Source organism: Macrosteles quadrilineatus, unplaced genomic scaffold (genome assembly GCF_028750875.1).
Source record: "Macrosteles quadrilineatus isolate MER2022 unplaced genomic scaffold, UCM_ALF_1.0 Scaffold_2__2_contigs__length_208266976, whole genome shotgun sequence".
NCBI classification, from domain to species: Eukaryota; Metazoa; Arthropoda; class Insecta; order Hemiptera; family Cicadellidae; genus Macrosteles; species Macrosteles quadrilineatus.
The window spans coordinates 66,297,644-66,323,801 of record NW_026542595.1 but is presented as its reverse complement, the minus strand read 5'-3'; the positions used below and the strand labels follow the sequence as shown (position 1 = coordinate 66,323,801).

At 34.8% G+C, this 26,158-nt stretch overlaps 1 protein-coding gene across 4 annotated transcripts; it reads right to left on the bottom strand.

Moving 5' to 3' along the window:
• Positions 1 to 3,597: 3,597 nt before the first annotated feature.
• LOC128985498 (uncharacterized) lies at positions 3,598 to 25,921 on the bottom strand. Of its 4 annotated transcripts, none has more exons than XM_054405044.1 (11): positions 25,803 to 25,918; positions 21,009 to 21,159; positions 18,152 to 18,228; positions 17,211 to 17,338; positions 15,273 to 16,495; positions 14,182 to 14,321; positions 13,710 to 13,766; positions 11,673 to 11,801; positions 5,703 to 5,791; positions 5,017 to 5,141; positions 3,598 to 4,121 (listed from the first exon to the last, which is right to left on the bottom strand). In XM_054405044.1, exons 2-11 carry the CDS (start codon positions 21,107 to 21,109, stop codon positions 4,082 to 4,084), a joined length of 2,109 nt encoding a protein of 702 aa, XP_054261019.1. In that variant the 5' UTR covers positions 21,110 to 21,159; positions 25,803 to 25,918; the 3' UTR covers positions 3,598 to 4,081. The 4 variants fall into 4 exon arrangements, with proteins under 4 accessions (XP_054261019.1, XP_054261020.1, XP_054261021.1 ...); XM_054405045.1 differs by lacking the exon at positions 25,803 to 25,918 and adding an exon at positions 25,529 to 25,780; XM_054405046.1 differs by lacking the exons at positions 17,211 to 17,338; positions 25,803 to 25,918 and having other exon boundaries at positions 21,009 to 21,151.
• Positions 25,922 to 26,158: the final 237 nt, after the last annotated feature.

Genomic DNA, 26,158 nt, shown 5'->3' with positions numbered 1-26,158 from the left:
AGGGTAAAAAAGTGTGTTTTTAGTAAAATATTAATAACTTAGTATAAAATAAATAAATTTACCAAGTTTGATCAAAATTTATTCATAAACAAGCAAACTACAACATTTTACAACATTCTCCATAAGAATAACATGGGAATTTTAAAATAACCATTTTTGAATTTTCTTCGTAACCAATAATTGTACAAAAACAGGTTGATACACTAAATTATTTGTTTTTTAAGCTCTTTAAAATGGTTTGGAGAGAAATTGGGAAATTTTGTGATTAGAGGGTCAAAAATTAGAAAAACCAAAATTAGGAAAACCAATTTTTACCCCATAAAACCCCGTACCCATGGTCCGATCATGCTGGTTCGCGAACTCATTCAAGTTTATATTATATATATGTATAAATTTGAACAAATGGAGTTTTTGGCCTCTGGGGACATAAAAATTAAAAAAAAAAAAATGGTCCCGGGCCTAGGTTAAGACCTAGGCCCGGGACCATGCCACCTACGGTAATAGCTATTTCCCTATAGGGAAATTCGCTAATATAAATTTAATGTAATTCGCTATTGAACCCTCCAACTGGGGCATCATAGTAAACTCTGTTTGTGGCGAGGCAACTTTTGCGATTTTGCAGACATACTTTTAGAAATTTATATAAATTTAAACAATAGAGCAAACCTATTGAACAAAATACTTGGATTGTGTGTAATATTATGAAGAATTTGAAAACTGCTAAACTATAAATACTTTATTTAGGTAAGTACTAGTACTTTTTAAATAAAAATTAATATATTTTTTAAGTTGAATGGAAAACTTTGTTTCATTAACAGCTACAGAGCTGAAACAACGCCAGTAAGCGACGAGGAGCCTAGTTGCGGCGTAAATGCGAACTAACAAGCTATACGCACAAACAGCCCTTACTTAAAAAAACGACCCTCCTTACAGTATATTGTAAAATTAAAATTCAGTATTTGATTTGCATTTGGTAATAACCCATAAAATACAAGTAGTTTTAAAATGATTATCTGAAAGTACAAATGAAATTGCTTAGTTATTTTATATTATAGCACCCTATGTTCAAACTACAAATAAGTAGAGGACAAATTTTAATCGTTAAAAATGCGTTTACTGTCTAACTCAAATGTTGAGGATAACAAATTTACTCATTCCTATAGATATTGAACATAAAAACCCTTACTCGTTAACAAAACCCCTTCTCTATGGCATTATAACAATACACACATTTACAGGCTGTAAGCTTTGACTATTGATACAACTAGACTTTCATCCCCATGTTAAGTTGATATGAGCCACCAACAGATTGTGCTGATCTAAATTACAAATTTCTATTGAATAGACAAACTTTTTTACCAAGTCATAGTAATGGAATGACTTAAGGCCATGTCACACCGACATCCGCCGCTCCCGCCGCGGGAGTACCGCACGCGGATGTTTTTCCTCGAGCCATGTCACACCAAAAGTTCGCGTCCGCGGCGGGAGTTTTGACATGAGGTCATTACAATTCGTTTTACATTTAAGAAACTCAACTTACCTGTTTAGTATTTCATGTAAATTTGCAGGTTTTAAGTAAAGTGTTTAAGAAGCAATTGAATGTTTATTGATTTGTTAGTGTAGGGCTGCTTTAAAAAGTGAATAACTATATTTTAAATTTAATTTAGACCTTGTGTTCGAAGCATTTTAAATATGGTTGTGGATAAATTACTGGAGTGTAATTAATAAGTGGATAAATCCACTTTCAGCTTTTGAACGTTATTTTTCGCTACACTACAAAAACTATTTACTTTTTAGATGACCATTTCAAAAATAATGTCATTTTTTGCTAAGCCTTCTATTGAAAGTTCAAGTTTACATTGATTGTAAAGTTTTGGTTGTTGTAAATCAAAAAAGTTGATGAAACGATTAAAAAATTGTTTACGTCGGCAATATAAAAATGTTTATTTGAAACATCAAATTTTCACCGTATGATGATTTTTTTCATTTCAAATTTTAAATTTTCAAATTTTCATGAAAAATGATTTTTTCTGGTGATAAACATAATTACGAAGATAATACAAAACAACATAGACTACATCATCAAACAAAAGAAACATCTTAAATTTAATTTAAAACTGTATTACTTTTAAACTTTTAATAGCTTGGCCATTCGAAATGCCCCTTTGCGCATGCGCTAGACAAAACTCCCGCCGCGGTACTCTCAAAAAATCGCTCAGCAGGCGGACGTGGCGGACACTACCGCACGCCCGCGGGCGCGAGGTAGTGCGGTGTGACTTGGCACATTTGATAACATGGTGAGCGATTTTTCAAAATTCGCTCCCGCCGCGGGAGCGAGCTCGGTGTGACTTGGCCTTTATTGTGAGCTATGGCGACTGTTATAACCAATAAACTTTGTCTTCAACAAAAGATCAGGTAGGAAATAGAATGTTAGTCACTAGTGCATGCTTTGACTGGCAAAATTGGTGACAGCTGGTCTATATAAATGGGATTTCTACTTCAGATTTATCGATAATATGTCTATTTTCATCAATCATCACAAAGTATTATTAAATTTTTTGTTTAAATCATTTTCAATATGTTGTAATTGACTTTTTATTACTCAACAAACTTGAATTAAAACCAACAAAACTATCCACCTAAAACCTACTATAAAACAGTTAAAATGATATTTAAGTTTAAAAATTTCTTTTAATACCTTGTAAATAGGTAGTTAATTATAATTTGTGCTAAACCTTTAAAATAAACATTTAAAATAAAAATGTATAAAACCTATAAAATTCTAAGGGCTCACTTTTACATGCACATTAGCAAAAGCAAGTGAAGATAAAATTTATAACCATTGACTTGGTATGCTATTATTATTATTATTATTGATGCTAGAGTAAGCATCTCATCTTCATGGACCAATTTTTTTTTACTGAAAAATAACAACACGGAAGTGGAATGTCTACTTCTCAGTATCAAACTTATAGTAATAAGATACAATCATTGAGCTATAGAAAACATTAATTTACTGTTAAAAATGGTACACTGAAGTGATATGCCCACTTGGTTCAGCTGTTCCAAAAATCCTCTTAAGAGTTACCAAGCTATATCTTAAGTTAATTAGAATCTAGTAGACAATGAGCAATTCAAAGGAAAACTAATGGCGTTTTTATTTAATTTAAAATACAGCTCAACTATTGTTTAAGTTTTCTGATTTCCTTGCATGCAAGTTTAAATTTTGACATCATTTTTCATAGTGCATGAATAGGAAGAATCAATAGTAAGATAATTAATATAACATTGTTTTATAGGTGCATACTATACAAAAGTAAAGCTTTTTAATTTAAAACTAAATATATTTAATTTAAAACACTAACAAGACTGATAAAGTTGAATTTTATAAAAATGGTTTGTATAGTTAAACCTGTTAAACTTACTATCACGAAAAATAATAAATACGAAAGGGTAGTACTTTAGCACAAAATGACGGCAATTATTCTACAATAACTTAATAAAATACACAAATATAACACAAAATAAAGGCACAGGTGTATTTGTGTTTACAAGCCTACAATTTAGAAAACAAAATATAATAGTAACACCAGTATATCATGGTCTAGTAACCTTTATTTCTAAAGGAAGACATAAGGAGTGGGTCCAAACTGTCTGAGCAAAAATAGCTCATTTCTTGAAATACATAATACAATGTCTTCAATAAAAAAAACCACCATAAATCACACTTAACTATTGTTTCTATTCATTAAAACTTATTTTTTTATAAAAAACATTTTACTATATTAAAAATTAAATACCAACCACAAAATGTTTTTCCAACTTTACAACAACAAAAAACATGAAACATTTAAATTATATTACATTTTATAATAAATTATACAAAAATATTACATTATTTATACATTAATCACAATCATTAAAATTTGCACTTGATTTGCACAGAATATATTAAAATTTATCACAATTTATTGCAAGGGATGTACAATTAATATACAGCTATACAAACTGCAGCTGGCTATAAGCTACGCAGTCTTACACATTCTTTGATTTGAGTTGCTATTAGGGAACAATACGATTGTCAATGCCCTCCTCGTTTCATTGTAGGGATTCCAGAGGTCCTGAAAAAAAATATTTGTATTCATTCACTAATTACCCTAACTTCAAACAATTTTAAGTTAATAAATCACTAATAACCTAGATAGCACAAAATATTCCCTCATAATTCAAAGATTTTATTCCAACATTCCTGGCCACACTTCTGCAAAATAATTATACAAACAAATTTTATTTACAATTTTGTTTTAATATGTCACTATAATGTCACACTTTCCCCCCTTTTTTTACTGAAACTTTTCTGTCAGTTTTTTTTAACAGATTTTTATAATTTTGATGTATTTTATTACAAGTTTTATGAGAAGTTTTGGCGCAAATTATAAGATTACTATACTAGGGAAGAGCCTAAATCAGCCTTATCAATGTGTATTCCCCGAAGTAACATTAAAACATTATTTATTTAGAAGGTGCAGTTAAACCAGTTATATCACTGTGCAGGCAGAGAAGGGTTTGTATCTAGTTATAATGGTATAATATCTGATATAATGGTATTTGTATCTAATAGTTAAGAGCACAATAAGCAGCATAGAGCGAGTTTCAAAAAACAGCTTTTGCGACAAACACAAAAGATAGCAATAAATAATACAAAAATAAAATTGTAAATAGTGAATACAATAAACACAGTTTGTCCAATAATGTTCATAGAAAGACAATGAATTATGGGAGTAATCCAATTGACATTTAATGAATACTTTAATTAAACTCTAGTAGAATAATTAAATACAGTTATTCTGATTTCAAGCAAGATTGATAATTTTATTTGTAAAATATAGATATTAAAAAATAAGCTCAGGTGGGAAAAATACAAATTGGCAAAACTAAGACGATATTATTGAACATTTTTCAAGCAAATTATACAATTTGCCACCTTAAAATTTGTTCTGTTACATAAATTCTTACCTGAAACGGGGCATTGGCAACCTGGAAGCCTGGGGTCGGGGGATGGCAGTGGGGGCGGCGACGGGGGCTGTGATAGGGCGAGGGTCTGGTCTGACCAGCTTGGACGGCATACGCAACCCACTAGCCTGCAACACACCAACACAGGAACTCTGAATTAGTAATAATCAAACAAAATCCAATAGAAATACTGTGGTAAAACGGTTGTAAAATCTAGCCACCTGCTGTAGTTTAATAAGAGAAGAATTAAAACAAAATACCAACCAAAGAATATTCCTAATGCCACAGTTCACAGATCAGATTTAATTAGACATGCTTGTTGTATTACTCACTAGTTCACTATCTCAAACCACTATTACCGCGTTAAGAAAAAAAATAGTCATAACACTGTTTTCTATTTATGGTCAGCTTACAATTAAGAAATAAAAATATACTTCTGCTGCACTCATGCCGGACAAAACTTTTGTCGTTAAACCTAATGTTATTTAAATAGATTTGATTGAAAATCAATTCAAACAAATGGAAATTCGCCTAGTCGGCAGGTTTGCTGCGGCGGGGGTATCGTTTTGTCATCACTACCAAGTTACATTAAAATAATATTTTGATAATGCAAAAAGAGTGTTATTTGTAATACTTTTGCTATAACATATTTTCAGGTGGATGCATTTTACTTAATATCCATTACTCACCCTGGGTTTGGTAAGAGTGAGGTTGGAGAGAGAGGAGGCCTGTAGAGTTTGACGTCTCGCTTCTATTATTGGCTGCTGGAGTCGAGAAACTGCCAAATAACATATAACAATTATAGGTTTTAAGGTTTTTCAAGTCAATAAGGTGGGTGGTTTTATGTGACATTTATGTTTCACTGCTTATTTTAATGTAATAAGCCATCAAAATTCAACCCAAAATTTAAAAAACCCAGCACTTTATTGTAAAATTAGAATATCATTTTCAAATAGTGGTTAACAAATTGTTCCTAAATGTTTAGATTGCATTTATATAAGATAAATTATGATAGAGCAGCTACTGGAGGATAACCTTAGAGAAAAAAAATAAATCACCTAGAGGATTTGATTTAAAGTGTATTTTTTCTTTGGATACTATAGTGTTAACCATACTATGTAGTAAACACAAGTACATGCAAACTTTGGTCTTTCAAGGACCTTGTCAAGCAATTTCCATGTATACTTTGTGTTAGATATTTGTAAATTATGCAATATTAAAACTTGAGTGGTAATTCTGGTGACCTAAAACCAGTGGTAAGGAGAGAGAGCAGAAAAAAAACTTATTGATGGAATTGTTTTATTTGCTTATAAGTGAAGTAAAGCAATTCTTAGTACCATCAGAGTTCTTGGGAAAAGTATAGTACTGGAACCAACGTTAAAATGTGAATGCTGATATGAGAAGCGTGGTCCTATTTGAGGCAAGTTTTGATAGTGACAGCTACAGATATCAGCATCTCACAAATAGCAAGTCACGTGAGTAGTTTAAATGGGTTACCAAAGATACACTCAGTTATTGTGTTAGTTGGAATATAGTTGACAGTTAGTTGTGTTAAATTATCTTGTCAAATTGTTGCTTCTTAATAAAAATATTTAGTTCCTACAGTAGACTGACTCCTCGGGACCGAGGCCAGTCTGGATAACAGTTAATCCGGTTAAACCGACGTTCACAAAAACTTGTTAAAATGGACGGTTTAAATGCGTATTTGACTTAAATTTAGGAGAGCATTGTACTGGGTGTCTCAGAAAGGAATGCACTTTTATTTTTTATAAAGGCGACTGTCCAAGAGAGTTAAGATTAGAAGCTTATCAGGGCTTTGTAGCTATGCCCGTGGAAAAACATTTAACATGGTTCTCTTTTCTGGTGAGCAGCGTGATTTCTGTGTACGGCACTATTACCAAACGCTTTCTCATGTGACAGTTTGACAACACTTCCGCGCTGAATACAGACTTGATCTCAACCAAACGCCATCAGTGAACATAATTAAATGCTGGGTACGCAAATTTCAAGCTACAAAATCAACTATTAACCCTTGTCCCATCGGTCGCCATAGAGAAGCGTGTTCTGAATAAAATTTCGAGCGAGTTCGAGATGCTGTAGAGGATAATTCACATTGATCAGTAAGAAAACACGCTACTGCTTTGAATATACCCCGAACCATTATTCACCGCATTTTGAAACAGGATTTTAAGTTACACCTGTACAAAATTCAGTTAGTACAGGCATTAAAAAAATACAGCATGGGTATCAGGAGTCTCATGACTGCAATAAGGCAGTTATTTCGTGGGAAAGTCATTTCCAGATTTGGTGACACCAACTTTCTTCCGAGAAGCCCAGACCTAGCTCCACTAGACTTTTTTGTATGGGTAGTCGGGTGTACAACAATGCTCCTGCTACCCTCGATCATCTGATGCATAATATTCGTGAGTAAATTGAAGCCATCACACCATAACTATGCCATCGAGTCTTCGCAGATGTAAGGTTTCGTTTGGTGGAGTGCTGGCACCGTAGAGATCTACATCTGGATGATGTTATCTCTGACAACTAATTTCCCTGAAGTGTACAAACTGGTGTTATTGGGAAAATTGCTGTAAATAAAGCCATTTTCCTGTTTTGTTCGTTTTAAAAGTGCATTCCTTTCTGGGACACCCAGTATTTAGACACATGATCACTGGTCTAAAATCTTTCCCACAAGAACAGTCGTTTCAGTACCACCCACTTCTTGCTGATCTAGTCCGGTTAAACCGATGTGCTGATAAAAATTGTTCGGTTAACCCTTTCAGTGCTAGGCCAATAATTCATATTTCGTAAGACTTTTTTGTTTGCCTTTCAATTCCATTACCTTCTGTTGAATTTTAACTGTAATGTTGTCACTATTCTTTTATATAATACGTGAAGGCGATTTCTACAAAACACTACTCCTCCGTTAATAATGGACAAATTTTTACAAACGACGTGTCAAAATAAAGTATTTATTGTGTAGACGCCCCCTTTCAACAATTCCTGTAATAAAAATCCTCGGGCTTTGTCCCACAGGCCATCAAAGTTGGAGTTTCTCCCATAAGGTTAACATGGGGGAATCTAAATATTTAACTGGAAACTTTGTCCCCACTAATTTAAGAGAACGGCTGGGCGTAGAAACTTGGTAGATGTGTCCAAAGAAAGGTATTGGTCTGTAGATGAGTTATTAAAAGAAAAACTAAGCAAAATCCCTTAGGACTCTGCCCCAGAAGCCTTTAAAGATCCCTCCACAGAGTTGTTTACATTTTGGCCATGTGAATAATACTTTTTAATGAAACAGCTGTTCATTTTTAAATTGTATTTCAAACAACACACATTTATTGGGAGTTACTGATGAATTCTACCAAATAAGTATTTGCAATGTTATTTTCTTATTTTAAAATAGATTTTCTTCTTTATCATGTCATGTTTTGCAATATAACGTTCCATTACGAAATCAGTGGAAAATCCTTTTATCACAGCAATTCTTAAATAATTTCTTATTGAACTATCTTATATCTATTGTACGGGTTGGTGTCTGCCTCTTTCACCACTTTTGCCTACATTTTATCATATTATTCTACACATATCAAATATTTATGTAGAAATATCTGCTTTTATCGTGTCTAAAAAAATCCAAACATAGAAATCTTGCCTAAAATGGTACCCATCTTGACAAATTATTTGCACCTGCCTATTTTACGGACTTTGGCGGGGTTTTGGGGTCAGGTTGGTAACGTTATTAAAAAAAAACACAACATTTTTGCTGTAAAATATGATACAAAGAGAAAATACTATTTAAGCAGCTACTATCATGACAGAAAGGTCATATTCCTTTTAAACTAGATCAAATAATCCTTTATAAGATACGGTGATTAACAATATGTAAACGTCAATATATACGTAACAGCCAATTTACAGGCAATTTACAGTATTTTTGCTTTTTGGAAATGTCCTATTGCTATGTCATTTGCATTATTTGTTGCCAATGAAGCCGCCAAGACCATATGAACTAGGAGGCCCCTAACAGTTCAAGAATAAACGCCAACTTCACTTTAAGTATTCCACTACACCTAACATTCCGTAGAGAGATTATATTGACAACTTTATGTTATTGATAAGGCTGAGACAACTTACTGACATCCCCAATGTCAAGGAATTCCACCTTCAACAGTAACCCCACAATCAATTTCTCAAAACTATGCTAAGAGGGTTCATTCATTGGCACAGAAGTACGATATGAACTGACGCGACGTGACGAAGGAAAAATCAAACTTACACTGTAACGGATATAACTCCCTTTGAAGTTAGAATATGTCTTCCCAAAAAATATTTTCTTTTCAAATACAATCATATAACACTGATGAAATCACGGAAGTGTTTAACTACAAAAGATCCACCAATACGATTTTAATACTATTTAAAGGTTCTTCCAAAGGAAGAGATACCATATAACATACTAATAATAACTCCGATGACGTACAGTATAGAAAATATTTTAATCATTGAATGATCAACCAAATTTGGCAACTAACGCAATTAATACAATTATCGTTTTTACACTTATTACTCTTTAAACAATGCTCAAAATATGTATATGTCACCCAATTTATCGCAGTTGGATGAATTAACGTAAGCCTTGAAAGTAACCGTTGATTTCGACGGGTTTCACCTAGTTTTATTAATTAGGCTAATTTTGAATAATAAGACAATAAGAAAATATATAACAAAGATAAATCCCGGTATTTGTAGTAAACATTAAATAAAACTTGGTTTTTGTTTTAATTTTCCTGGTTTTCCTATAAATTTTCATGTTCTGATAGCATTGTTTGAAACCAAAATCTCATAAAATCAAAAGACATGTAGTTTACAATGTGATATTGAATTTAACTTCGATTTAGTTGGACGAGGTTATCGTAATATAATATAGTCATTTTAGGGAAAATAATGTTTTGCAGCAAAGTCTCAGGAACACATTTATGATCACTGTTGTGTTTCAACTGAAAAATCTATACTATTATAAAAAAGAGGTGGTGTCTGTGTGTGTGTATGGGAAAAGTAAACGCGAAAACTACTGGTCGGATCGGGCTGAAATTTGGCATGATGATAGCTCACATTCCCGATTAACATATAGGCATATTTTTATCCCAAAAATCCTTTCGGGCTCCGCCCCAGTGGCTCTGGAGTTTCCCATGTTAACCTTATGAGAAATGAAATTATTGAATCTTAACAGCTGTTTCAATTAAACAAGTTGGTTCTGTTCTGTGATGTTCAATAGCATTAAAGTTACAAGGATTACCAACAGGGTGCAGCACTAGCACTATTATTTCTTTTACATTTATGACAACAGCAAAAGGTGAGTGAGCGTAGCGAACAAACTTCAACCTGGAGGCGAGTGAGCGTAGCGAACGAGCTAACCTGAAGGCAAGTGAGCGTAGCGAACGAGCTAACCTGAAGGAAAGTGAGCGCAGCGAACGAGCTCCAACCTAAAGGTGAGTGAGCGTAGCGAACGAACTTCAAAAAGAACCGAAATTTCTTAAACCATGTCCTCACTCATAACTGCTATAAGCATTTGATACTTATATGCCAACCCCGTACGAAGGACGGGTACTCTGCTAGTATCATATAAATAGTCCGAGACTAACTAGTGCTGCTACCTAGTAACGCATTGAACAACCATATGTAGCGCTATCTGTTCACAATCGGTGGGGTCAGCTTAAATACCGGTTTTTGACTCCTCAGTCTTCAAGCACAGATAGCCGAGAAGGCTAGAGCGTGTGTCACTTGGCCAGTGGTATTCGTCTGCTCGGGTTTGATTCCCGTCCTGTGTGGCAAATAATTGGTGACCTGTGTGTTTGTAGCGATATACTACAACCACTGGGGCATAGTGAGGTGTTCATAATCCTTGGTTTAGACATACACCTCAAAATCATCGGATTGGGCGAATCTTTTAGCTAAGTGGTTGTTAGTGTATCCTATGAACATGCAGGTCACCAATGGCCGTTTTGCTACTATTTGTTAAAATAACCTTCCTCTCTATATCCCTTAGAGATTTTTTTAAACAACGATATATCGTTTCATAGCACTGAAAGGGTTAAAGAGGTGTAATTTCCGCCGAGTCTAGTCCGGTTAAATCAATGTCCGGTTAAAAGGTGTCCCTGTATAAGAGTGAGTCTCCTGTAATGTTTTACCTAATTTTAAAACCACTTAATAATGGCTCTTAGAAATGAAACAGGTAAATCTTTCATCCTTTTATCCAAATTTTTTTTTCATGACACAATCATTATTAGGAGTAAAAGGTTTAAAAATCTGTAGTAATTGTTGATTGAGACTCATGAATGTTGGCTACTATCCTTCTTTATAGTAATTTCAATGTATCAAAATTAAAAACTATATGGTGTAAATACAAACCATAAAAAATACTGGTAACCGCAAACCGTACTGATTTTGAACAGAGATACAAAACAATGTACTGTACTGAACCGCACCAATCTTAAATTTTCTATACGATACACTCTTACTAAATACTAGTTTGAGATAAACATTGTTATATAAACTAAAATGTACAGCTTTGATCGATGAATGTTACTGAGGGGGGTAGAGTGCTCTCCCAATGGAACTGACTCTTGCTAGCCTACATAAGTACAGCTTGTTCTTACTAGGATGTGGGCGGGGGCTGTGTGGCAGTGGGCTGCGTACAGGACTGCAGTGAGCACTCCGACTCTCCGACACTCTCCTTCCATCCAAGGAGGCTCTCCTGATGGGGGACAGCTCTAGGTCCAGCTGAGCTACATTCACATATACAAGCGATTGCTAAACATCTCACAGTAAATATATTTGTAACTTGTCTCAACCAATTGGTATGTAATGAAAAAACTTAACTTCACTATAGAGGTAATAGCTCTATATTTGTAACTGGCAGAGAAGTCTGTGCTTCCTGCAGTACTTTGGTGAAACACAACCAAAAACTACTTCATACTGCAAAGACTATTATTACCTTTTTAACAATGTTTTTCCTATTTTAATATTTTTTTACCAGGATTTAAAAAGTAAATATTTTTAGAAAGTTTTATAAAAAGACTTGTTTTTTAATGTCACTTGGTATCATCATAGCTTAGTAAAAGAAAATGATTTATTTTTATTGATTTGTCCTGTAGACAAAGCAGTAACTACCAACATTTTAAATGGAAATAAATTGTAGTAAGTTAAAAAAATTTAAAAACCTTGATTATCTAAATCACTACAGTCCCTGATTTGTTTGAATAATTAACCCTACACAAAACATTTTATAAACTGTGTAAAAAAGGTGAACTAAAGAATAATGTAGATGCAACACTACCAAGGACAAAAACTGAGGGGAACAAGCAGAGCACACATCTAAGTAGGCTTAGTTATTTTAACCAAGAGTTTCAAACAGAAATTTGTAAAATTGGATTTGTATTTCACTCTTGCACAGAAGTAACATAGGGATTTTTAGCAAACAAGCTATTTTGTAAAACCCTCATTATATCACAGGAATTGGCAACCTATCTTAAATTTGTTAGGCTGACTGTATATAGGGAAGAGATGACGACAATGCTATATAAAGTTACATAATTTTAGTAACAGACAGGATTCACATGATTACTGTTTTGTTGAGGAATTTTGTAACCACACAAACTGAGCATCATAAAAATAATGTTCTTCCAGTTTCAGAGATATTAAATTGAATTTTTGTTAGTTTTCACACTTATATTGATGTAGGCCTATACTACCGACTCTGTTTGGACAGAGATAAAGTCGGGGGTCCGAGGGAGAGGATAAACAAATCCAAAAATCCTACCTGGATACTAAACTCACTAGGGTACATATTTTCCTCTCACAATTGAATGCTGCATGATTAGTAGGCAGAGGAAGTGAAGTCTTAACTAGAGTAGGATTGCTGTGATCTCCTTCATCCATACAAAATTCACAGTCATTATCAATCCTTAAAAAAAACTATTATACAAGAGGATAAATCCTTACTACATTATCTTTAACCCATTGGCATACCAAAATTACTGCACAACACAGGAATTTGTATTTTTTTGCTCACTTAGTGGCTTACAACAGCTTTAAGTTTCTTATTTATTATTACTTGGTCTTAATTATAATTTTCCTCCTCTAGGGATTGGAAAAAATTTCGCAACTATCTATATACCAGTCTTTCTCACTTAATCGTAAAAAAAGACAGTCGCGGCATTTTTACAAAAAAGATAACCTCAAAACTCTCACTTGTTGTTTACTAATGTTTTTGTTTTCAACAGGTTAGGCAATAGAACCAAAAATGCACACAATAACTATTGCAGATGAACAGAAAAATATTATTAACTTTACAAGTGCTTCGATCCCTCAATGTCTCAGTATGGGACAGTTCTGTCTAAGAATGCCAGAGCGCATTAGCAGAGACGGAAATGTTCTGTCAAAGAATGCCGGTTGGTTAAGCAGTCATTGTCTTTTTGTAGGAAATCCATTAATCATTTGAAGTTCATATTAGTCATTCATTTTATATTATTACTTTACATTAATATTATTTTGCGATTTCGGGAGTGCTTTAGTTTAAGAATATCATTTATTTTTCTGTAAACAAGGTTTTACAGCAAGTAACAATAAAGTGTAAAAAGTCAATACAAAAATACACCTTTGATGTAAAACTACAAATTTGAAATTTTACTCACCAAAATTCTTAGATTTTATGTTCAACACTTCAGTAGGAGTGGATGACTGAACCAAGCCTGTAAGAGAACATTAGCCTTATCTGGTGTTCAAAACATCATCAATCAATTAATTTTAATATACAAGTGCTTAATATCCTTTTAAAGCTCTGGTCTTCAGAATAAAACTACGAAGGAAATGACATTTATTTCCTAAGTACGTGGTATATTAAGAATTATGTACAATACTTGTTGGATATTATGGTTATAAACCTAAGATAGATCAAAATTGCTAGTTTGAATGGACTTCTCCTTCCTCAATGTTATGTTCAGTTATACACTTTAACCAATCTATTTTTGGGAAAAAAGATTTAGATATTGTTTTTATTTTTAGAATATTTAAAATAGCGTATCTTTAACGGTAACAAAGCTATTTAAACTCACAATGGTGGTGTAGTTTGATATGCCACAGAAGTGACACTGACAAGTTACTCACTTGACTCCTGTTGCTGTGCTATACTCCGCAGCTCGTTCATGCTGCGAGGCTTGTTGCTGCTAGCCGCGGAACTGAAGCTGCTGTCAGACGCACTGCTTGTCCTGTCATCCTCCACTCCTGTCTCTAGGCACTCGGTCGAGCTGGAGCCATCAAAACTCTCAATGAATAACAAACTACAAGTTGTAAAATCCATTTTGTACCCAGAAAAAGTAGGCTATTAGTAGTAATCTTGATGTTCCTAATTGTAGGCTGTCAAGTCTCAAACAGTTTCCTAAGTCTCTAAACTGCAAGTATCAAAAACTTATAACCTTGCTGAGCCATGAGCAAATGTCCTCCCATTGTGAAATACACATACAACAGCACATACAGATAACATTAACTATTGCTCGATGGCTAAATAAATTATTAAATTTTATTTTTAATGGATTAAAACTATTCACGGGATTTTAGTTTTTAAAGAATAAGACTTTAACATTAAAAACCAATTTGTTAATTTAATCATTTATTATTTTTTTTTTACAGTTGAAAATTGTTCCAATAAAAAAGTTGGATAATATAACAAAGATATAAAATTTTTAAGCACTTTGTATTTTTTAGACAATATGCATTAATAAACTTCAGGCTTCAATTTCATTCAAAGAATATTAAGAATTAAATTACTCCTAAAAATACCACAAATCCATTTTAGGATAAAAATTGAGTCACATTGGTAGCATAGTATCCCATTTACACAAGTAAGCCTGTGTCTTTTGTTTCAATTCTCTAGGATCGGACTAAGATGATAATTGAAACTATAAGCAACATCAGTGTACCGTTTAAGTTATCAAGCCCAAACAAATGTGGAACAAAACTTTAAATTAAGAATATTATTGGGTTTAAGGTTTTGATAGCAAGATTCAGAAAAAATTAAAGTTCTTTCCACTCGATAGTTGATTGTCACCAAGGTAAAACCCCGAATTCTTTAAATCCTACAGGCACAGACATAGAGGATGGGTTTAGCTATTAGTAGCTCTTGTAAACCTAACAACATTGTTAGACTAGGATTCTACATGATAACATATTAGATAAAATTAATTAAACATAACACAAACCTTGATATTGCTTGATGTAACAAATCCGAAGCAGGGAAGTCTAACTTAGTAAACGTAGTATTGAATGTTGAGTTCCTCTGTGGAATCTTCCTACTTAAGTTTGATGTGTTATTTACAATTTTTTTGGCCAGAGTTCCATTTAAAAGCGAACTGTCAATATCATTTTTTGTAAAAGTTCCATTTAACCGTACACTGTTGTCGTTTGTACTTCTTGTAAATGTGCCATTCAAACGTGAATGATTCATAAGTGAATTAGTCTTTGGGATTTTAAATTTTGAAGTATTAAATTCTTTAATATCTTCATCATTCAAGTCGTGGGTGACGTTAAGGTCTTTGTTATTTAGAGCTCTTGATATGTGAATCGCATCATTCTCCTTTTCAAAAGTCATGTTTAAAGGTCTTTTAAAATCATCCTTAGTCTCTATATTATCCTTCTTGTTAGTTCTACTGATGTTAACGCTGTTAGTGAATGTTACCTCAGGTGATTTTTCAGAACCTTCTTCAATGTTAAACGTTGTATCTGAAGATTCTTTTAACTCAAATGTAGTATTGCATTTTCTACCAGATTTGCCATCTGTTGCACATTCTCTATGACTACGACTGATAGACTCTTCTTTTCTCAAGTTTAGCCTCCCTGGAGGTATATTTTCTGTCTCGTTAAGATTCGGTCTCTGAGATGTAGATGTTGTATTTCCACTTTCTATATAGTCCATCAATGAATTGGTCATGTCAGAGGAAGGCAGAATATCTTTTTCATCTATATTTACAATAGAGTTGCCCATACCCACTTCTTCATCCTCAAATCCGCTTGGCGGCTTGCAGGTGACTGGATCCAGAAAACTGACCATGGAATCCGTCATGACCTCTTCACTAAAACCTTGACAACCTTCTTTTTCAGATAAGCTAACGAGTGATTCTGTCATAAGCTTCTCATCCTGAAAACCAACTGGAGGTTTGCAGTTCTCATTTGATTTTTCTAAAAAGTTTACCATGGAATCAGTCATAGCTTCATTTTTGTCAAATTGACTGTCTAAAGATGGTATGAAAGAGCCATTGGATATTTCTGAGTCATGCCGCTTTCTATCAAAAGGAGAATTTGTGAACGGAATATCTAATTTAAAGACCCTTGAAACAGAAGCTTTGTCAGAAGCGGTAAAACTTGAGAAAATCTTCCCTTGATTTGTTGAGATGGGTGTTGTTGAGTAATCCGCTAGTTTTGTGTCCTGAAAACCAAAAATAAAATTGCATAGGTGTATTTAGTATCAAACATTCAAGAGCAGCAAACAAACATGAAGAAGTTGTACTGAACTGAGATTAGTCTATAAAACAAAATAAAAAAATGAGTTACTTTTACTAGGTACTTAAAATGCTCATATTCCCTAGGTGTTTGCCAACATAAATATGGTCAACCTACTTAATTGTTTTGGTTAAAATTTCAACATAATTGATTTTTATATTTGAAGATGAAAGATGTTAACTCTAGTTGGCGTGTGTTCACAGAGGGTAAATTTGAGTAAAGTTAGGTGTTAATCATTGCTAGATAAACAAAGGTTTATCATGTTGACAAGTTTGTTAATATAACAAACAATTAAAAATGTTAAGCAGCATGGTTTTTTAATGAGAATAAGGCTGCAACTTTTGACTGAGTAAGGAATTGATTTCTAACAATAAGTTATTAATTGAAAGCTAAGACCTCAGTTAGGACCTATAAAAAATCATGAGATAAAATAAGCCTTACTAAGGTTAAAAAATATAAAAACTGTACAATATTAACAAGCTATTAATTTCATGTGTATTTGTAAAATTTTGTTACTTTTACAGAGTACATACATCAATATTTCTTGCTGAAAAACTAGAGAGAAAATTATGTGAGGCTAATAAAAAGCTGAAGGGAAATTTGTATATACAAATCCACCACCATTAATGGAGTTAGCTTACGTTGAGGCGACTAGCAGTGAGGATGCCAAGGGACGAGCGGTTAAACATGGGCGACTCCGCGACCGACTCAAGCGACGGTCGCAGAACGTGCTTGCGACGGGTGAAAGTGCGACTGTCCACCGACCCACCTACACCAACATGCGACATGAGCTGAATCTAAAGGTAACTGGCTCATACGAACAATACTTGGTTTGGCAAATAAATTGATTACAGGAATCGTAGGACAAGATAGAAACACAACCACCACCGACATTTACCCTACACAGGCTTAATAGTCTGTTAGGGTGATGTACAAGCTTCACTGACACATAATCATCCCTTATAACTACAGCACGAGAAAACAACGTAATGTAGTATTGATAAACTACAGAATTATTTCTTTTAACCAACTGAAAATGTAGCGGATGAGATCAATTAATATTCTAATTACTTTTTGACGAAAGTAATTTAGTACCCAGTGTAGTATACTGAACTGATATCAGTTTGCAGGCATTGAGAACTGATCACACACTGGGGCAAAAAACCCATTTAACCAAGCCATTTTAATCTACAAATCATAATACTGCTTGACACTCATTGTGTAAGATTAATTTTTTTGAGATTTTTAGGCATCAGCTAGAGTTCAAATTTGAGCCAACTGATACAATTGGCCTAGGCCTATTTAAAAATGAATTCACAGAATTTCTTATACTGACTTGTAAACCCAGGTACTGGTAAAGAAGTAACAACGTAGGCTACTATCAATTGGGACAAATGCAATAAAACAGCATTCATTAATAATTTTATTTATTTATGTTATGAAATTGTGAGAATATATTTAGAAACTCAAAGCAAATAAAAAAAATTAGTAAGATAGCTCAATGATCAACTTATTAATGATGGTTTTTAAAAATAACAATAAAATAGAGATCAGGTAGGTACACAAGTTGATAACTACTTACTTGGTGTGTGATAATGATTTGCCTGGATAGGAGACTGATGGTGACCATTGAGGCTTCCTCGTTCAATTCTGTACAGCCTGCAACATTTTTTACTGTGACTTTATGTAGCCTAGGCTACTAAAAAGATGTAAGGTATATACAATTTTGCAAATTTCCCATAGGCTATAAGGAATAAGCTTTCGCCGTAGGAGTCATGGTAAGACCTGGACCCAGCACCGATTTACTGTTTCGTTTTGAGGTCCCCAGAGGTCAAAAACACCATCCTTTACAGTTCATAATATATATATTATATATATATGTACTTACATATTTTTTATGTGTCCGTTAGTACATTAACTCGAGCAAAAGTCATCTGATTTTTATGAAATTCGGTATAAACCTACATTTATTCAAACAATTTCGCAATCCAGCATGATGGGACCATTAGAGCGGGGGGTTGTATGGGGAAATTTTGCAAATTCTTTCCAAACAATTTTTTATAGCTTAAAAACAAATGATTTAGTATATTGAAAATCCTTGGCATGAGCTAAATGGTTAAGGAGAAAATTAAAAAAAAAAACTATACATTAAACATTTTAATGGACGAATTAGAAGTTTTTCAATTTACAATTCAGAATCTGTATTGTCAGCCAACATGTGCTCGGTATTGCAATAGACAACGTCTTCAAAACATACAACATACTCGGTGAATTACTCTACTCCAACAAAGTAGGCTACTGTAACTGTACAATATATTAGGTGGTGTTAATTTTTAATTCAAACAGCTTTAAGTGCATTAATAATACTTTGGCAAAGAGTATCTTGTTTCAAAATTATAGGCAAAGTCACGAAAAAGACAGACTTGTTGCTCGCCACTCCCAGGCTGCCTTCTACAAAAATTGCCGGGCAAAATACCCACAATACCTTAATTGCCACCAGTACTAAAGGTTTTTGTGACAAAGTAATCTTATAATTCATTTTGATAGCCCCAGGATTGCCTTTTATGACTAATAATGGTAGAAACGCATCTTGTCAGACAATCCGTTTGTACACAAAACGATAACAGATGAGCCTATCAATTCACGCAAGTATTTTGCCGCGGGCAGGACTGGTTAGTAAACTGAATCAGGTTATCACGGAAAGACGTGGTCTCTGGATTGTCGTATGTGCTATCAAAAGCTGATATGTGACTAATTGTAGTGACCCGAGAGTGTTGAATATATAATGGGATTCATTGAGTTTTCCATTCAAAATTATTGACAATAATAACCGATTTATATGCTGGATATAAATGATGGTCTCGAAATTCTACAGTACTGCGCGAAAGGAAATTTATTAAATACTTTTAGGAGTTTGAAATATATAAATACATAAAACTAGGGACAGCACAAAATTTTTGAGTGAAAACACTCAATTAATAATGAATCCCATTATATTTTCAACACTTTTCTCAGTCACTACAATAGTCCAATATCAGCTGTTGAAAACGCAGATGACAATCCAGAGACCACGTCGGTCCGTCATAACCTGAACCTGATTCAGTTTACTTCCAGTCCGGGCGATGGCAATGTACACGTGTGAATTTATAGGCCTATCTGTAATCGTTTCGTGTTTTGTGTTGTTAGATGTTTGTAACGTATTCTGACGACATCTCCAGAAATGGATCTTTTGTAAATCCTGTCAATGGTAGAGTTAAAGAACCACCAAAACACATGTAGAAAGTAAAATTTGACAGTGGTATATTAAGGATTGTCTGACAAGGTGCGTTTTTACCATTCTTAGAAGCAATCTTAATTACGAACGGCAAAATGTTGTTGCTGTTGATAGTGATATACTTAGAAACACTTTTTCAGGCTGCTTATACAAAATTATACATTTATTATGACAGCTAGCAAAAAAATATCCCCCCCAAAATCCCCTCAAAAAAAGTCCCCCCCAAAAATTCCTGTGGCGCAAACGTGCCACAGGAATTTTACATTTACAGGTTAAGTGTAAGAGAGGGCCATGTGGCCCTAACTTTGCCTGACTAAATAAATCATTTTTCATTTCATTTCATTTCACATGTGCGCGCACAAGTGCCCCAGTGTGTGGGCCGCTTAAGAGAGCAGGAGCCCGTCTAGTAATAAACAAGTAGTAGCCGAGGGGCAAAACACTGAGAGAGTGAGATGGCGTCTGCCGATGACTCATTTCTTTATTTACTTCATTCGCATTCTACTCTATGATGACCTTTCCACTGAAAAATGGCTATGAGCAGAAGACTACGTTGAACAAAGAATTGAACCTCTATAAATTGAATTTTGGGGAGAATGAACCTTGATAAATCAAACCTTTATCATTCTAAGCCTACTCGATAATTCAAAATTTCCCTGTTTCCCTTGGGATTCAATTTATTGAGGTTCTACTATATTTTCATCAAATTTGGGAAATTTATTTATTTCATAATTAACTATTACCATTTAAGTTAACTATAAAAACACTACAATATTACCTTCTCTGTAGCAGCAAACCTAAAATACTCTTTAGACTACGGTATATCCGTTATTTAAAAAGAGGATAAATATAACATATTTTAATATGAGATATTTTATTTTAATGAAAATCTAATCAGGCAAATGAAAATTCACTTAGTCTGCAGGTTTGATGCGGTGGCCATTAATTTTTTACATTTTGATAGTAGGCCTATAGCATTTAAATAAATTATGCTTTACCAATTCATTATCATTACCCTAAGTAAAAAACGATAAAAAATGTTCAATAAAAAAAAAAAACACATATAACTAACCATCATTTATCTCCTATCAGTAGAAAGATGCCTCTCTTTGTACAGCCTACTTTAACCAAAATAAGGAACATTTTATTTCATTGTCGAATCTCTTACCAAGTTTCATCATCGCCAGGAATTTCTAGAAGTTTGGCATCCAAAATCTCTTCATCAGGCCAAGAGAAGTAATATGCAGGTCTTGGCACCTTGACTTCCATGGTGACAGCAGTTTCTTGTGGTATTTACAAATTATACCCCTAACAGAAACCTAAAAAAAAGAACGGAACATCGAAAATAGTTGGTCTTATGTGAGTATAGATTAGATTTTTTAGGTCACCAATTAGGACTGTAAAAATATGGTGGTATTAACCATATTCAAAAGGGTCAGTATGCTCAGGCATAGAGATAGGGTATTGTCATTTGTTTAAAAGGAAAGCTAGGCCTATATGCATTTGGATAATCACTTTGAAGCAAGCTAATAACAATGCTCATCAATATATTCACTGTGCGGCTCATAAATGGCCAAATGAACCCGATTGCCGGGCGTTTGGCTATCAAATATTTCGGTCTGACGAATAGCAGAGAGTCGACGTAGTTCACTAAAACTTTGACGAAGAGCAGCACTGCTTGGAACGTAGCCAGTCCCATTGTATTGCCAATTAGAGGGAGAAAGACAGAATAACAAGTTGATTTCTAAGCTTGCCAGATGGGGATTTTACGGAGAAATTTACTATCAACCTACATCACAATTATAGACTGATATTACAACCACATTACTAACGCGTACCTAGCAACAGTCCTCGGTGAGAACCTGAGCCACAATGACTGGGCAAACAATGCATATCGCGCTGTGTACCCGCAGTGACGCAGCTGTCTCGCACCACGGCACACCATGTGTCACCAGGGACCCAGCCGCAGCGAATGTGTTAATAAAGCCTTAAAATATTAGGCCTACATTGATATTGTGTGGCATGGGCTTGGCTTCACTACCTAACACTAACTAGGCTAGCTGTTAAAACGATCTATTAGCCAGTGTTGGGGAAGCTACTTAATGTAGCTAGCTACAACTACAGCTACAAAAAAAATGTAGCTACAGCTACAAATTTATCTACTTTTCCAAAGACGTAACTTTTATTCCACGCACATTAGGTAAATATAAAATTAATTGCAACTACATTTTTAATGAACAAACGCTCAAACAACAAAATGTCGGTATTGTATCTAACATTACTTGGAAAACAACCTATGCCTAGATTGTATTTAATTTAGCATCATAAACATAACATTTCAACAACACGACCAAAATAGTTGGGTGTTCCATCATATTTAGGCCTAGTACTTTTTTAAATATTGCATTATTTTAAAGCATATTATATCATTAAGTTCAAAGGACATACGAACTATATTTAAAAAAGCTCATTTTACTTCTGTGCATTCATTTATATGTCTTATATCAACTATTAAAAACAATAAAACTGTAAAACGATCTTAAATTTCTTTAGGTAATTTCCCCTTTGTTAATTTAGCAAACCTTTGAAAAATCTTCGTAATCCAACCAAGGAAGGGCTTGTGACGATGAAACACAATCAACAGCTGAAGCAAAGGTTGATAGACCAGCTTTCTCATTATTTTAAGGTTTATTGTTGGTTTCCATTAAAACCCAAGTTGAAACTATCGAGAAAATACAGAAACTAAATTGATTACTAATGTCCCTATCAATCATATGCAAGCATTCAATAGCTTCTCTTGTCACCGGCAACGTTTAAACGTCGCCTGCATCTAACGATTTTATTTTATCTGGCAGTAATCATAGTAGCAAATGAAGGAAATGAGAGCCAAAAAGATAATCGCCTCCATGTCCACACAACATTGTGGTTGTAATAGATAATGCAACGGCTGCGACCAGCTGTACGAAGACAAGAAAGTAGTTAGGCCTGATTTTCTTGAACATTTCAGTTTGAAAGAGGTTGTTTCTATGTAAGGTTGTGATAAAAAAAATCACAATCTCAATCTATGTTTAAGTAGCGAGAAAAGTAGCTAGCTAAAGTTCCGCTACAATTACTTAAAACGTTTTCTACAGCTTAAGCTACAAAATCTTAAAAGTAGCGTACCAACAGCTGACGCTACAAAAAAAGTTGCGTTCTACTGTAGCGTTGCTACTTGTAGCGCACTACTTCCCAACGCTGCTATTAGCCTATAGTTTCATAAACTTCAGCTGATCAACATGTCGATTATCGTAACATTTTTCCCATCGCATTTTACGCACAGTTATTGTTGGTGAAATTACATAACTCTTATACCAATGGAAAGATGAGATTCTGTTTTATTATATCATTAGAATGAGCCTTATAACATACCGTAAGTATATCGATCTAATCATGAGTTACATTTGAATGAAAATAATGTGCTAACTTGCTGACTTGAAACTTACTGAGCCTGGCTGCACGTAAGTTTACCTACTACACTCATTCGAATGAATATATCGATCGATATATCAAATGAAATAATCGATATATCTATATAATATAACAAGTTTGGTTAATTAGGTTAACCTAACCTAAACTTAACCAATTAAATAATCGATAGGCCTATATCGAATGATCTAGGGGTACAGTTTCTTAACTGGGCTATGCTAATATCGATTGAAACTATCGAAATGAAAATATTGATTAATAAGTTAATCGATATTTTTAAATAGGTATATCTAGGATAAAATTAAACTATCATAACCTAACCTAACCAACCAAACTTGCTGGTGGTGAAAAAATCGCATTGAGGTTTACTAATCGAATCGATAATTTCAATGGATATTAGCATAGCCCAGTTAAGAAACTGTACCCTGAGAATCTAGGCCTACCGTATATCAATATTTTTCATTCAAATGAGTGTACTTAGGACATAAACAAAAGTGCAGCACTTAATCAACCATCACAAAACTGGCCTAAGTTAAGATAGGCCTATTGTCAATTTAGACTGGGGAGCGAGCTGGCGTAGTGGTTAGAGCGCGGGACTTCAGTCCCTGAGGTCCTGGGTTCGATCCCCGTCAAGTCACCAATGGATTTTATCTAAGTGATAATGCCGCAACCCCTAGGTCTAGCCTGAAGTAATGTGAAAAACAATCCCAGGCTCGTGCCTAGCGTCCTTAGGAAAAAAAAAAAAAAAAAAATTGTCAATTTAGACTTCAAGGTCATCTAGTAACAGAGTTGACTGAAAGGTAGGGCCTACTGAGGTCGAGTCGGCCGATTTACCGAACAGGCACGGTAGGCACGTGCCTAGGGCGCGAGGCAATAGGCTTTTTTGGGGGGCGCCAAAATTTTGGAAAATAAAAAAATTGCTGGTTGTTTGCATGCGATTGCGGTAAACTTCTGATGATCCCTCGCAGCCGTGTAGACATCGTAATCGTCTCCCGCGTTTGCGGCAAGATTCTTACTATTTTCAGCGGTCAGGTCGTTTAGACATAGGTAATTATCGTCTTCCATGATCGAAGCAATTTATGAGCATATCCCGCGGTGTTGAGGAGATTATCATCGTCTACCGCAAATGAGGCAAAATTCTGATCTTTTCCCGCGGTCGTAAGGACATTATCTTCGTCTTGCGCGATTGCGGTCAAATTCTGACCACCCCTCGCGGCCGTGAAGACATCATTATATCGTCCCACGCGGTCGTGTGAACATATTAATCGCCTCCCACGATTGTGACAAAATGGTAATCATCTCCCTCGGTCATGTGGAGATCATCATCCTCTTCCGCAAATTAGGCAAAGTAACTTACTGAACTTTTCCCGCGATCGTATGGCCATTATCATCGTCTTCCGTGGTCACGGCAATATTCTGATCATCCCTCGCGGCCGTGTAGAAATTATTATTGTATCTCCCGCGGTCCTGTAGACATCGTACTTACTTAACCGTCTCCCGCGGTCGTGTACTTATACATGGTAATCGTCTCCCGCGATTGCAGCAAAATGGTTCCGCAGTTGTGTGGAGATCATCATTGTATTCCGCAATCGCGGTAAAATTCTTGCTGTTTCGCGTGGTCGTGTGGACATAATCATCGTCTTCCGTGATCGTGGCAATATTCTGAATATCTCGCGGCCGAGTGTAGACATATTATTGTCTCGCGCGGTCAAGGAAACTGTTATCATGCGCGAATTTGAAAACTCCAGGTAGAAATACAAAATTCACAAATAATTCCCGGTTCATAAAATTCCCGCATGATTCCCGGATTTCCCGGCCGGTGGACACCCTTATATAAATATTGCAAAGGGGCGTTACTATTAGTTGTGCCTAGGGCGCTAACAGGGTCAAAAACGGGCCTGGGTGGAGTTAACACTGAGGCACCTTTTCAAATGCTTTCTCTCACATTTAGGCCTATAATCTTCCGGGAGAAAGTTTACCCCGCACTGAGATTCTAGGGGGATTCCTTAATTAGGTCTAGAACCAGTTAAGACACCTTAGGTAAGCTTAGGGAGAGTGGCGGTAAAGAAAAATGTAAAGGAGTAAAATAGGCCGGTTTTAGCCTAAATAAATACACTTTAGACCAAGTTCAAAAGACAAATAAACCAGATGCAACTAGGATTTCAATCATGTAAATAGGAGAAGTTTCATCAAGTAGGCTAAGTTAGACTAGCCTAGGCCTACCTTAGTCTAAGTAATTAGAGCAGATTGTCCTAGGCTTTAGATTACTCCCAAGTTCACACAATCTTCCCTGATCCAGACCCAAGTGGTCACATTTTTCAATGAGAACGAAAATAAGTTTTAGCCATCGTAAGTTAATGTCCATTCAAAAGATTCCATGAAAATATAAGTTAGCAGCTAGCAGCTGACCATCTAACTTTGCGCTAGTGAAATTCCTAAGGATAGCTTAATGAATGCCTATTATTGAGAGCATAGAATGGGAATTGAATACACTTACATGATGAATTTAACATCACCAACATTTTTTATAGGTGGTTTTAAAGACAGAAGAGACACACATATAATTTCTATTTGGCAATTGGGCTCAGATCAGATCACAGACAGAGACAACACGGAACGAAAGAAAAACGGAACGGAATTGCTCAAAACGCAAATGCTGCATCCATCCAATTCCAATCCATCCATCCGTCATCCGATCCGCATCCGAACCGCTGAATTTTTATTTCAGGATTAGTGTTGCCTACAGTATTATTTTGAGGCTTCTGATTGGCTGAGGGAACATCATTACCGCGACGATACGGTTGATTCCAACGGCCTCGGTGGCGTAGTGGACAGAGTGCTGGGCTGAATTTG